Consider the following 14333-nt stretch of genomic DNA (forward strand, 5'->3'; position numbering starts at 1 on the left):
TGAGGTTTTAATAATTATGTAGTTATTTGCTGCTACATACAGCAATGCATGAGCACACTTGGGACTCCTTCATAGCCTCTGACACTATCACTTCTCTCTGGTTCAACCAGCTGGGGACTGTATTTTGCTTTGTGTGCATAGTTGGGTTTTTCTGAGTTTCTAGCCCTCGATACCAATCCTTCTCTTTGCCACTTCGCACCTCTTGTCGGATTGCTGGAGCCTTCAGTTGTTGCTACCCACCGCCTTTTGAGGAAACATTTCAAAATCATTATTCAGTTGACTGTTCTAAATATGATAGGACAAAAAGGACTGTTTGGCCCATCCAGCCTCCCACCACTCCTCCTCCTCCCGCGCACCTCCCCCCACTCCCGAAAAAACTACAATTGATGCAAGAATGGGAAATTTGGAGAATTCCTTTCCAGATTTCCTAAAGCAATCAAACAATACTCCAGAAGAATGTGGCTCTCCATGACCCTATATTATCACAACTAATTAGCAACTTAATCTCCTGCAATGACAAATTACCTCTTCTCTCAAGAAGCTGTCAAGTTATTTGTAAAGAAACATACCATGAAAACAATTCTCCCTGGTATTCAATCTACCTTTACCCTTAGATTTTATGGATATGACCTTCGGCCCACCTCTCTTATCCAATTCAGATAAGTTATCGAACCAGAATGTATCCAATCGTTCTTCAAACCTTTAAAAGTATTTCTCTCTCTCTCTCTCTAAAGTAAATAACTCGAACCCTTTCCACATAACTGAGAGATGTATAATTTGGCATCCTCCTCGTCACCCTCTTCTGCACCTTCTCCAAGTCCTGTTCTAAGTGGATTCAATAGGATCTTGCCATGCTTTTGATCAATACGGCATGAAGAAATTTGATAGTCAAATGGAAGAGGACTTTTATTTCACTTGTTTCGAAGTTCACCCTAAAAATGGGAAAATAATTCAATAAGGTAGATACAGGTAAGCTATTTCCTCACGTGAGGGAATCCACAACAAGGAGCTATGCCATTCTGGAGTGAAATCACAAAGTACTTTTTCACACACAGACTAAAGGAAATCTAGAATTCTTTTCTCCTCTCCCACCCACCAGTGTCTGTGGATGTTGGGTCAATTGAAATTTTCAAGCCTCCGATTCACAGTAAGGGTATCAAGGAATATCAGAACAGCCATGATCTAATTAAATGGTGGACAGGCCCCAGGAGCTGAATGGCCCACTTTTATTCTTAGGTTTTCTTTTTGCAAGCTTGCAAAAGGGAACGTTGCAGAGTATTGTAAACGTAATTGAAAATTGCATCGCACTTAGTGAGACTGTGAACAAACGCTTTACGTGAACAATGTGAGTTTTTAAAAAAGCAATTTCCCTATTCATTAGATTATCTTGTTTGACCACTCTGTTGTAGACAATGTTAAGAGGAACAGCCCAAGTAGAAACAATCCATTTCATTCTAGTTATTTCCATTGGGAAAATAACTGCAAATACTGAACTCCTGATGGTTGGATGGGGGAGGGGGGAACTGATACTTCCATTGGGCTCCAAGAAAATGGAACGGCCCCTTGCTGAAGCATGTCTTACAGTTACAGTGCATAGACTTTTGCATGTGTTAAAACCAGATGTTGCTTTTCAAATTACTTATTTTAAGTGGGTTCTACTGTATTGTTGTAAAATCCAAAGAGCTTTCAAAGCAATTTTATTTCTACAGGTGATTAGTACTGCCTTGAGTGTTTGGGGTTTAGAGATTACCCTCTTCAACAGCCCAGAATATCAGCGATTAAGGATTGATCCAGTGTAAGACGCATTATATATAAATACAGTGTGTTCTCAGTATTTAAAGATTTTTTTTATTGCGGATCTTAGCTTTAATTTTCAGATTTTGGATTCAGTTTTTCAATCTATGCTCTTAAAAACAGTCACAAATATGCAATATCCATTTTATTTGGCAGTAGGCATTTTGGAAAAAAGATTGATTACTTTTCAGCAAATTCCTTGTGAAATGGTTTAAGGTCTTCCACATGTTTGTTGTTTCCACAGAATTGAAAGGGCATTTATATGCAACTACAAAGAACATTGGTTTACAGTGCGAAAATTAGGAAATCAGGTAGTCCACTCTTTAACGTTAAAGAGCTGCTATGGAATTTTGAATCTCATCTCCACAATATCAGAAGAAGTAGAGCATTCCATTTTCAAAATCTTTCCAACATTTCCCACAATTGTTTCACCTCTTTCTTCAACCTAACCTAAAAAAAATCGCTGTACTCCACAGTTTCAGTTTGTTAGATTTGCTGCACAGCTCCTTAGTTGCATTTTTTTTTTCGGTTTCAGGAATTCTCATTACTTTTACTTCACTTTTTAAAAAAATAGCTTCACCTGGAGGGTAAATAAATCTCCAACAGATTTGGTTTGCTTTTGGAGATAATTTTTTAAATTTTGCTACGCAGTTGCATTATTTTTATGGTTCAGTAGGTGATACATTTTCCTACTGAAATCTAGTTTCTTCATCTTCCACAGCACCAAAATGGCTCTAACCAAAGTCACAAATCGTGTTCTCTGTCACTGTGACCATGTGCATTATCCCTGTTTGAGCTTTCTGCAGCCTTTGACGCAATTGACCATATCATCATCTTTCGATACTTTTCTGTTGTCCACGGACTGCTGTTATTTGCTTCTATTTATACCTATGTGATGTAGCCAGAGCATGCCCAGCATTGACTTCTCTTCCACCCTTTGCATCAGGACCTCTGGAGACTTAACCATTTAGCCTTGGCTGCTTCCTCTTGTCTACATACTGTCTCTTGGCAACATCATCTTCTGACATGGGGTTAGCTTCCATGTATGCTTCGATGACACCCAGCTACAACTTTCCACTGCCTGTTTCAGCTCCTCCACTGCCTCAATTAAATCAGATATCTAGTCTTGAATGAGCTGCAATTTGTTTCAGCTAAACACTGGAACGACCAAAGCCATTGTTTTGGATCCTCACCACAAATTTTGTACCTTGCCAATGGCTCCATTTCCCTCCAGGCCATTGTATCATGTTGAACTAAACTGTTTCCAATGTCAGCAGCTTAACTGATCAAGCTGAGCCTCCAGCCCGATATCCTCACCATAATATTGCTTGCCTCCACCTTACTTCACGTGATTTTTTTTTTCTCATCTTCCAGATTTGACTCTTACAAAGTTTGCCTGGCCCACTGCCTATCCTAGCCCCTCCGTCAACTGCAGCTGATCCAAACATTTCCTGCCTGTATCCTATCCTGCACCAAGTTTCGCTCACCCATTTACCGATGTTCCTGCTGACCTACATTGACTCCCAGTTTCCCAGTGTCTCAAATTCACAGTTCTCATCCTCTTGTTTAAATGTTTTCATGGCCTCGCACCACCAAGTTTCTGCAGCTACATATCATGCACCCTCTCCATGCTTAATGTCCATTCCCCCTCTCTTCCTTTCCCCCACAATTGACAAGTAGGCCTTCAGTTGCCAAATGTTATAATCTAGAGCACCCTTCCTAAACCTTTCAATTTCATTCTCCTTATAAGACCCACCTTTTTGACCAAGCTTTTGGTCAGCCCTCCGAATGTCTCCTCCTTTGGCCAAGCATATTTGTTTTTCAATTAAGCATCACTGTGAAGCAGCATGGGAAGTTTTTCTGTGCTAAAGATGCTTAGAAAGCCTAACCTTACACCATATTTATAATTCCAAGATGTTTGAGGGGGTGTATTTATGAATTGGAGACGTTGCCGTTCGCACAAAAATGCGATCTATTATAATGTATGGATATAGTCAAATTTCCTGCCTCCCCAACCTTAGTTGGTAAATTTACTGCATGTTGTAACATTGAGCCATTCAGATCAGCAAGATTTTGAGCTTAGCCGCCATAGCTGAGTTAACCAATCTCGGCCTTGATAGCCATGGTGTACTTTGTTTCCCTTAACTTACCAAAACCTGGAAACAATAACAACAGGCTGTTTAACCAGAGCTTGACCACTAGGTGACACTATTACTCATAGTTTCTGGCATGGGATAAAGAATGAAAAAAAAATGGATGTACTTGAAATTAGGTGAATGTGAAGGTTATCACAGAATGGTTACTGCACAGAATGAATGTATAGTTCATAGATGGAATGCATAACTTGTGCTTTCTTTTCTGCCCAGTGGTTTAACCTGAATTCTTTATTGACGGGTCCAGAGTTGATCTCCGACACTTACCTCGCCCTCTTCTTGGCTCAATTACAGCAAGAAGGTATCCTTGTTCAACATTCCAGCAACTTGGTTCATTATTAATAAAAAATAAAATCCTAACTAGATAAGTGATATAAATGGGGAAACAGTAGTTCTGATTATTTTGAGGTGCAATTTTATACACAATATATTAATAAAGCCTTAAGGTATTCTTTCAGAGTTAATGCAGATTATTGGTGGTTCACAGGTTTGACGTTGCTTCTATAAATGAGGACAGAAAGATTTGTACAGGACATTAAAAGCACCAAATAGATGCTTTGATACTTAATACAATATTTTACGTTGTAGGGAAAGAGCTGTTCAAGTTACATTATCGATTCTAAACATAAAAACCTTCTATGGTACCTTCATAGTCAAATGGCCTGCTAATACTTGCCATTTAGCCTTGCACATGGAGACTGGCCATTTAAGCAAGCTACTGGACAGTGTTTTGTGGCTGTGCAGCCATAACTCAGCAAGGAGTTAACTCCTTCAGAAACAAGGTGGGGAGCAAATTGACCAGAAAAATAAATATATAGAGATGTGCATCAGTAAAAAAATACATTTTAATGGTAATCTGAGTAAAAGCTTTTAAAAGTGGGGATCCCAGTTTGCTGGATAGAGTTCTATCATTTACAAAATATCAGAACTAATTTCTCAGGAGCAATCATAATTCTACAGTCTTGCCTCAAAGTAAATTAGAATGTCTGTTAATAAAGTCCATTCTTTTCTACTTTTACTCCCCTATTTCTTTCCTGTGATCATTGAGATGAAGGATTTTTATGCCAAGAAATAGAAAGCGTTCCATTTTAGGTACTCAATGTCAGCATCAAGCAATTCCTGAGCAGGCAATGCTATTTGAGTATACAGTAAAGCTCCTTTTACTCTGTTCCAATAGCATACTTCAGTCTCAGCCTCAGAATAGTGCACCTGTGAGACATTCTTTCATTTCTTTTTGCTTATTTATTATAGTTTACACAGCAGGAAATGTCATAAGAGTACACCTTTTTAATAAACCTTGATATCTTAAATTTCCTAAAGCTGGCAAGTGTTTTACAGTGGCAAATGCAGCATTCCACAAACTAGTAAATTGAATAATCAGTTAATCGTTGCTAGTGGTGTTGGTTAAGGGATGTTGGCCAGATAACTTGGTAACTGCCTATTCTTCCTCAAAATGTGCGTAAATATCACCCTGAGCAGGCAAACCTCAGTTCACTGTCCCGCCTAAAGAATGGTACTTCCCTTAATGCAACACTTCCTTGTCACTGCATTGCTGTATCATCTTGCTTATGATCTCAAAATCTGATGTGGGTTTCAGTATCACAACTTTATGATCAAGAGCAGATAGTGGTTGGACTGACATCCTGGTCTGCTTTGTTTATTATTTGCATCTGTAAATGTGCAAATGTTTTAGCAGAAATAATGTGATTGTGTAGGACATTATGTTTAATCATGATTCTCATTGACAAAAACTATTCTGATCAAATGTGGCCCATTTAATTATTATGGTATATGGATCCAGCTCACTGTTCGAAAAGGGCGGAGGCCCTTGATTTTAACCAATTAGGTATTTTAGGAGGTTCAATGTCACAGTTGGTATAGTTAAAAAAATTATACCCGGTTGTTTATCCGAGGAGAGGCTTATGTTTGTTTATGTCAGAATAATCTCATTTCAGATGGTTAACTAGGGGTTTGTAGTAAAAAGAGTAAATCTTGTTTAATTTCATCGAATTATAGAATAGTATAGCACAGGAGGAGGTCATTTGCCCCATCACGTCTGCATTGGCTCTTTCAAAGAGCAAGCCAGTTAGTCCTACTCACATGTTCCTTCTTTATATCCGTGCGGTTTCCATTTGAAGGCTACTATTGAATCTGTATCCACTGACCTATCAGGCAGTGTATTCCAAATCCTAACCACTTGTTGTGTTAAAAAGAAGTTTTTTCTCGTGCCACCACTGGTTCACAAGCTTAAATCTATTCCCTCTCATAATTAACCCTTCAGCCATTGGAAACAGTTTCTCTTTCTAAGCTCTTCATGGTTTTGAACACCCCTATCAAATTTACTCTTGGCCTTCTCTGCTCCAAGGAGAACAACCCCAGCTTCTCCAATCGTTCCACGTAACTCTAATCCATTATCCCCAGAACCAGTCCAGTAAACCCCTCTGTACTCACTCCAAATCTTTCATGTCCTTCCTAAAGCTTGGTGTCCAGAATTAGGCATAATGCTCCAACTCAGACTGAACTAGTGATTTATCTTGGTTTAGCATAACTTCCTGGCTTTTGTACTCTGTCTCTCTTTATAAAGCCCAGAATGCTATATGCTTGATTAACTGCATAATTTCTCCAGGTTATTCGATATTTGTAGTAAGAGGAGAACTGCCAGAATGCGAAGCTGATGAGTTACTAAAAAGGATGAGAGTGGTGCAACGAGAGAGGCCAAAGCTAATTGGAGAGGAGGCAAATCAGCGAACAGAATTTGGTCAGAGGTACTGAGGAATAAAATTGCTCAAAACCTTTTGTCTTTCTTTTTTTAGTAGAACAACCTACAACTGATATCCCTCCTTCCTGGTCCTATTTTGCCATGTAAAGCTCTGACTCCTGAGGGGCAGCACTCATAGTACTACAGAACCCCAGGCTATGATCAGCAATGTCCCAGAAAGCAAAATGTGATTTTATGCCTTACAGCGAATAAGCACTTGAAAAGACTAATTAAGGGAGAAAAATGTCCTCTATTAGATTAACAGTATATGGAATGTGTCAAGAAGATATAATAATGCCTATAATGTAATTGGAAATTATTTTAAAATAGAGTTTAGTAGCATCTGTGTCTACGTGCGTGTGTCTTAACTGGATTAAAGCCAGCTGGTCTAGAGGCTTTGATGTATAGAAGAGAAGTAGATTTGAAATGGTAATTCGATAAATATAGGGAAATAGAAGGTGAGGTATAAAGGGGGCAATGTACATTTTTAAATAGACTATTCAAAAGACCAGGTGAAGCTCAGAAACAAGTTAAGAAAATTTTTTAAAGCTTACTAGTAAAGTGAGTATTATGACAGGGTTTTATTGTTAGAAGATTCAAAGTTAAAAAAACCTCGTGACAATGAGAATTTGCATTCAAAGAGAAAAATATATATAAAGGAAGCAAAGGCCAATTGTAAAATGAGGAGGGATTCTAAGATCTAAAACCTCCAGCCTGTAAGCCTCAAGTCTGTCTGCAAGAACCCAGAGCTGAAAGAAACTCATTTTGAACGTGACTGTCCAGTGTTCTTTGCCAGGTGTCTGTTTAAATCTGTGTTTTACTGTTGCCTTACCGGGAGTCTGAGAGTCAGATTAATTAGGGGATTTTTGTTGTTGTTATTATTATAGTAGTAATTTTGTAGACATATGTATGTGCTTACAATCTTTCTTGTATTAATAAATGTTTAATTTAGTTTTATAGAAAACCTCTTGACCTGATATTTGAAAGTTGTAATAAAGTGGGGCATACGAAGTCAGTGTGTTAGAAATTGCAAAGAAAATCTGTTGGAATTATTGGGGTGCACAAAAGTTCAGGAAGTAAAAGTATTGTGGATTCTGAGGTTCAGGCACAGGAAAAACCAGTGGTTTGTATACAAGTAAAACAGGGAGAATCAGTGATAGATGAAGGAGTGGGAAGTGTTCACCATTTATCCAAGAGAACTCTGAGGAGCAGGTTGCAGAAATGTTTAAAGACTTTGCGTGTGAAGGGAAAGCCTTTCCATATGTACAGGGTGGAGTAGATAACAATGCTTAAATTTTAAGGGACACAGTCTCTCAATCCTTAATGTTGTGGGATAGTGATATTTGTTGTTCAGAGGGAGTATTGCAGGAACAGGTGATAAGTGGGGTTCATGGAGATGCTAAACCTTTTCCCTTGTGGAAGGTAAATTTTAAAAGTGGAAAACTGGCAAAGTGACTATTGAGGTAGTGGAAAAATTGCCCATTGCAGGGGTTCAATTTATTCTGAGTAATGATATAGCTGGGTCACAAATGTGGGTGATGCCTATGATAGTTGAGCAGCCTGTAGAAATATTTTCAACAGGGGTTTACAAGAGGAGCATCCTGGATTGTTTCCAGATTGTGTGATAACAAGATCACAGGTATACAGGTTGAAGCAAGAAAAACAAGGACAGGCTGTTCAAAGGTGGGGAGAAGGTATTGAAACCCAATTTGCAGGCACTGTGTTTGATAGCATTGTTCAGAAAGTCACAGGACAGGACAGTTCAGCTGAAGTGTTTAACTCAAGGCAGTTAATTGAGTTGCAGCAAAAGGATTAGCAATTAAAACAAGTTATATCAAACAGCTTACTCAGAAACAGAGGCAAAATGTATTCCAGAATGTTATTACCTTAAGGGTGATATGTTAATGAGAAAATGGAGGCCAGATCATGTCTCAGCAAATGAAAGCTGGAGGGAAGTATATCAGATTGTTAACCCATTCGGCTATAGAAATGAGATTCTGAGGATTACTCATGAAATTCCAATAGGGGGACATTTCGGAATTAGACACAGGCAAAAGTACAGAAACATTTTTATTGGCCAGGACTGCACAGGGATGTAGTCAAATTCTGTAGAACATGTCACACATGTCAGGTGACAAGGAAACCACAAGCAGTGATTAAACCGGCACCTTTAATCCCAATACCAGCATTTGAAGAAGCTTTTACCAGGGTCATGATTGATTGTGTAGGGCCCCTCCCTAAGACTAAAAGTGGAAATCAATTCTTACTGACAATGAATGTGTCTACCAGGTTTCCTGAAGCGATACCTGTAAGAAATATTACAACTAAGAAGATTGTGACAGAGTTAACTAAATTTTTTACAAGATATGGTTTACCTAAGGAAATATAATCAGATCAAGGTTCAAATTTTGTTACTGCTGTTTAAGGAAGTAATGAACAGTTTGGGGATAAAACAGTTTAAGTCAACAGCTTATTATCCGGAGTCACAAGAAGCTCTGGAAAGATGGTATCAAACTTTAAAAACTATGATGAGAGCGTACTGTCAGGATTATCCACAGGATTGGAATAGGGGAGTTCCATTCTTGTTATTTGCTATCAGGGATGCTCCTAATGCATCGACTGGTTTTAATCCTTTTGAACTACTTTATGGTCATGGGGCAAGGGGACCACTGAAATTGATTTATGAGAAATTGGTGAGTCAAAATGCAGAAACTGCTCTCATGGATTATGTATCAAACTTCAGGGAAAGTTAGACAAGAGCATGTGAGTTGGCTAAGGAACATTTAAAAATATCACAGCAAGTGATGAAAGTGAAAGCAGACAGGAAGGCTACAGTTTGGAATTTTATTTCTGGAGAGAAAGTGCTAGTTCTGTTACCAGTATGAGTGACTCATTAAAGGCAGGGTTTAGTGGGCCTTACAGGATTGAAAAGAAATCGAGTGAATTAAATTATTTAATAAATACTCCAGATAGAAGAAAGAAGCAGAGGGTGTGTCATGTGACTATGCTTAAAAAGTACTTTGATAGGGAAGAGGAACAAAAAGAGATATTAGTGGTGATAGATAATGAGAAAGAGGTAGAAATGCAGGACTCTGAAATTGATTTTCCTCTAATCAAATTGGATAATGAGGGGGTACCTGAAAACTTAAATGTAATATTGAGTTACCTTCCAGACAAATGTCAAAGTAATTTGGAAAAGCTATTGCAATCACACAAAGCTCTTTGTGGAAATAAGTTGGGGAGGACAGACTTAGCTAAACATTATGTCTCTGTACAAGTTTCTTCTTCAATAAGGTAATATCCTTATAGATTAAATCCAGCAAAGTTATCACAAGTACAGAAAGAAACTGATTTCATGCTTCAAAATGATATCATTGAGTCTAGTTGCAGTAACTGGAGTTCACCTATTGTATTGGGACCGAAACCGGATAGAACACAAAGAAAGGTGAATGCGGTGACTAAAGCGGATTCATATCCTATACCACGGTTGGAGGATTGTATTGAGAAATTGGGACAATCAAAATTTATCACAAAGATTGACTTGCTAAAAGGATATTGGCAATTACCGTTATCAGACAGAGCAAAGGAGATATCAGCTTTTGTGACGCCAAATGGACTATATCAATTTACAGTCATGCCATTTGGTATGAAGAATGCACCTGCAACATTTCAAAGACTGACAAAATAAGTAATTATAGGTCTAAGCAATTGTGCTATTTATATTGATGACTTAATAGTTTTCAGTCTGAGGAGTAGTGGGAGGAGCATTTGCAGCATCTGGAAGAATTATTTGGTTAAAAGTTCATTTTCAAAAGCGCAAGTTACGTATCTAGGCCATACCTTTGGACATAGTAAGTGGCTCCAAGAGATGTGAAAGTCAAAGCTATCGTGGGTTTCCCAGTGCCTACAATAAAACAAAAAGTTTTGATATTTCTGGGCATGAGTGGGTTTTACCGGAAATTTGTGACAAATTTAATAGTATGGTTGCTCCACTGACTGAACTATTAAAAAAGAACAAGACATTTCAATGGACACTGGCATATCAGAAGGCATTTGATAGGTTCAAAACTGTATTAACTATGACACCGGTTTTGGCAGTATCCAATTATGCCAAGCAGTGTAACTTGGCTGTTGACGCAAACGATATAAATATCGGGGCCATACTGTTACAAGAAGATGACACTAGAATTGAAAAACCAATAGGGTATTTTTCCCGGAAGTTGAATGCAAAACAGAGAAGATATTTAACGATTGAAAAGGAGACGTTGGGTTTGGTGTTAGCATTGTAGCATTTTGAAATCAATGTGCAAACAATTTGTCAGAGACAATTGTTTATACAGACCACAACCCTTTAAAGTTTTTGGACAAATTTCAAGACAAAAGTTGCAAGGCTATTCCAGTGGAGTATATTAATGCAACCATTTAATCTACAGATAATACATGTCGCTGGATGAGAGAATCTGATTGCAGATGCGTTATCAAGAGTTTGAAGCTTAAAGGGAAAATTGGGCATTTTAAAACCTGGACACTGAACTAGAAAGAATTCTATTGATAACCAAGGATTTGTATATATATTGTGTTAATGCATACATCTGGTAATGTAATAGTGTAAGAATATTGCTAACTATAGCCTACAGTGTAAAATGGGCTAATAAAAATGAAGTTGTCTTTTAGAATTATGATGGTTCATTTTTCGATAAGGAGGAGAACGTCAAGAAGATATAATAATGTCTATAATGCTATTGGAAATTATTTTAAAATAAAGTTTAGCGGTGTCTGTGTTTATGTGTGTGCAGCTTAATTGGATTAAAGCCAGTTGGTCTAGAGGCTTTGATGTATAGAAGAGAAGTAGGTTTGAAATGGTAATTAGATAAACATGGGGAAATAGAAGGTGAGGGCAATTTGCATTTTTAAGTAGACCATTCAAAAGAGAGGGTGAAATATTACACCTAACCAGGTGAAGCCCAGAAGCAATGTGTTTTTTTAAAAGCCTACTAGTAAAGTGGGTATTATGAAAGGGTTTTATTGTTAGAAGATTTAAAGTTTAAAAAAAACCTAGTGACAATGAGAATTTGCATTCAAAGAGGAAAATATGTGTGAAGGAAAAGGTGATTGGTAAAAGGAGGAGGGATTCTAAGATCTAAACCCTCCAGCCTGCAAGCCTGAAATCTCTCTGCAAGGACCCAGAGCTGAAAGAAATTCATTTTGGATGCAACTGTCCAGGGTGTGCTTGTAGGGTCTGTTTAAATCTCTGTGTTTTACTGTTGCCTTACCGGATGTCTAACTGAGAGTTAGTTTAATTAGGGGATTTTCGTAGTTATTATAGTGGTAATTTTATAGACATGTATGTGCTTACAATCTTTCTTATATTGATAAATGTTTAATTTAGTTTTATAAAAAACCTCTTGAGACTTGGTGGTCTTAATATTACTGAATTCAAAGCATGCATTTCAAAACATACAAATTGCAAAAATGGGTTATGACAGTTGTTTCAAGTTTCCCTCTGGGATTTGAACAACTCAGCCTTTACCATCAGCTGTGTCATAATAGAATGTGATACCCAGTGAGAACAACTGTAGGAGATTTTTGTATGTGTATTCATCAACTCCACACTCTGGCCTTCATTTTTTTTTCAAATCATGTTTTATAGGGTACAGAACAATGACTGGGAACAAGCAATTGATATGTCTAAATCAATTACAAATGTTCTGGATGAAGATGATGAAAATCTGCAGCGGGCATTGACATTAAGCCGCCAGCACATGGAGACAGAAGATGAAGAAGCAGATCTACGAAGAGCAATTCACCTCAGCATGCAAGGTGAGAATTGGTGCCCTACTGAGATAGAACTACCCTTGAAGTGACAAAACTTAAACCTACATCCTGAGCACATGCTAACCTGGAGCTTAAATTTTGATCCTTATTTTCAAAGTAAGATCCTACAGGTTTTAGCCTGTACAGTGATAGCTATGCCAGTTGTTTTATTATTATTGAAACTGTAAAAGGTAAAATTTAGAATGACATTGAAAACCATATGACCAAAAGTACTTAAAATAATCTATCCATCTTACAGTAAGAAAACTCTCTCACCCAACATAATTTGGTAAAAATTATGGTAGTTTTTTGTAATGTTTTCAGAAAACATGTTGTCTGGAATGATACGTATGTGCTTTTCTAAAAGAAAAATACTGTGGAAGCTGGAAAGCTGAAATAAAAACAGGAAATGCTGGAAATACTCAGCAGGTCCGGCAGCAGCTTTGGAGAGAGAAAAAGATTTAATGTTTCAAGTGGATGATCTTTCATCACTTTATACTTTGTTTCAACTTGGATGTAAAGCTGAAATCTCAGTCTGAGCAATATGATGCATTGTCTGCTCTAATCATGAATCCACTGCATTTGTACATTGGAGTTGTTCTGTGAGTCGAGCAGGGAAATTGCAATGCCATCCAATAGATTCTTTCCTGTTCTCATGGTTTTCCTGGGACTTAATTTCACAATAGAAACAGTCCAGTTAAGTATTCAAGTATTGGCGATCTTACCACCGGAGCTGATAGATAATATAAAGATTTCTCTTGCGGTACTGTTGAATAAGGTGTCTCCATAACTTAATCTATCAGCCAATTCAACATATCTGGATTATTGCCGGCATTCTCATTTACGCACTAGTTTTCACACACACAGCACATGTTCCTATTGCAGGTTTCAGCTCTTGCCCACCTTAATACCAACTAAAATATTTTTTAATTGTAGAATTATACTACCAACCCAACAAGCAGCGCTTGTAGCATTAACATGAAACAATAGACATAGAATTATTGCCCACTGGGAGGAATGTGTGCTTCTAAAAGCACTTGTTTGTATTGGGAAGGGGCATTCAGCTTAGCATTGAAGTTATTAAAAACTGGAACCAGAGTAAGGCACAGCTGTACCATTATGCATCAGTTTGGAGCAATTAACATTGCAAACTGGGAAAAGGCTTTCCAAATATGTAGAATGCATCAGATTATTAAAACACCAAAACATTTACAATAAATAAGAATTTTTCATTACTTTATATGTCAATTCCTAAAGGAAGGCACAAATGGTGAATCTCCTATGTCGTTATACTAACTACATTTCTGTTTCTCACGTGTCGGTGCAGACTCGATGGGCCGAAGGGCCTCTTCTGCACTGTGATTCTGATACATTCAGTGGCTTCATAGCACAAGCCTATCAAACTTAATATGTTGTACAAAGAAATGAGGAAACCTAAGGTTTACGTCTCAGATTCCTTCATGGTGAATTCCTGATCTCAACTGTTCCCAAATGGGGAAGCAGGGGCTGATCACTTCACCAGAAAGAAAGTCATAGGGCCCATCACTGTAGGCCCATGCCACATAGTTGCCAACAGTTAACAACAATAGCATCGTAGATGAGGTAGCCTTATTTTCTAGGGAAGCTACACAGAAAGGAACGATGGGTGGTTGTGGGGAGGAATGGAGATGGGGGCTAGCATCACAACAGAAAATTATTTTGCTGCTATTTTTTCAATTCTCAGCCTGCAGAGTAAGTTTATATACTTTATAGACGTCCCCCTCAGCTCAGTAGTAGCACTATCACTTCTGACACAGACATTTGCAATTCAAGCC

General features: G+C 37.9%; 1 protein-coding gene across 6 annotated transcripts in view; it reads left to right on the forward strand.

The window, feature by feature from the left end:
* Nucleotides 1-14333, forward strand: part of atxn3 (ataxin 3) — a 48039-nt gene that overhangs the window by 14041 nt on the left and 19665 nt on the right. For 3 of the 6 annotated variants that reach the window (XM_078562231.1, XM_078562229.1, XM_078562230.1), the window contains exons 4-7: nt 2039-2105; nt 4161-4248; nt 6574-6712; nt 12356-12525. In XM_078562231.1, the coding sequence (XP_078418357.1) occupies nt 2039-2105; nt 4161-4248; nt 6574-6712; nt 12356-12525 (464 nt within the window). Of the gene's footprint in view, nt 1-1709; nt 1796-2038; nt 2106-4160; nt 4249-6573; nt 6713-12355; nt 12526-14333 lie in introns of all 6 variants that reach the window. The other 3 variants (XM_078562228.1, XM_078562227.1, XM_078562226.1) reach the window with 2 other exon arrangements.

This window comes from Cetorhinus maximus, chromosome 18, assembly GCF_964194155.1.
Source record: "Cetorhinus maximus chromosome 18, sCetMax3.hap1.1, whole genome shotgun sequence".
NCBI lineage: Eukaryota > Metazoa > Chordata > Chondrichthyes > Lamniformes > Cetorhinidae > Cetorhinus > Cetorhinus maximus.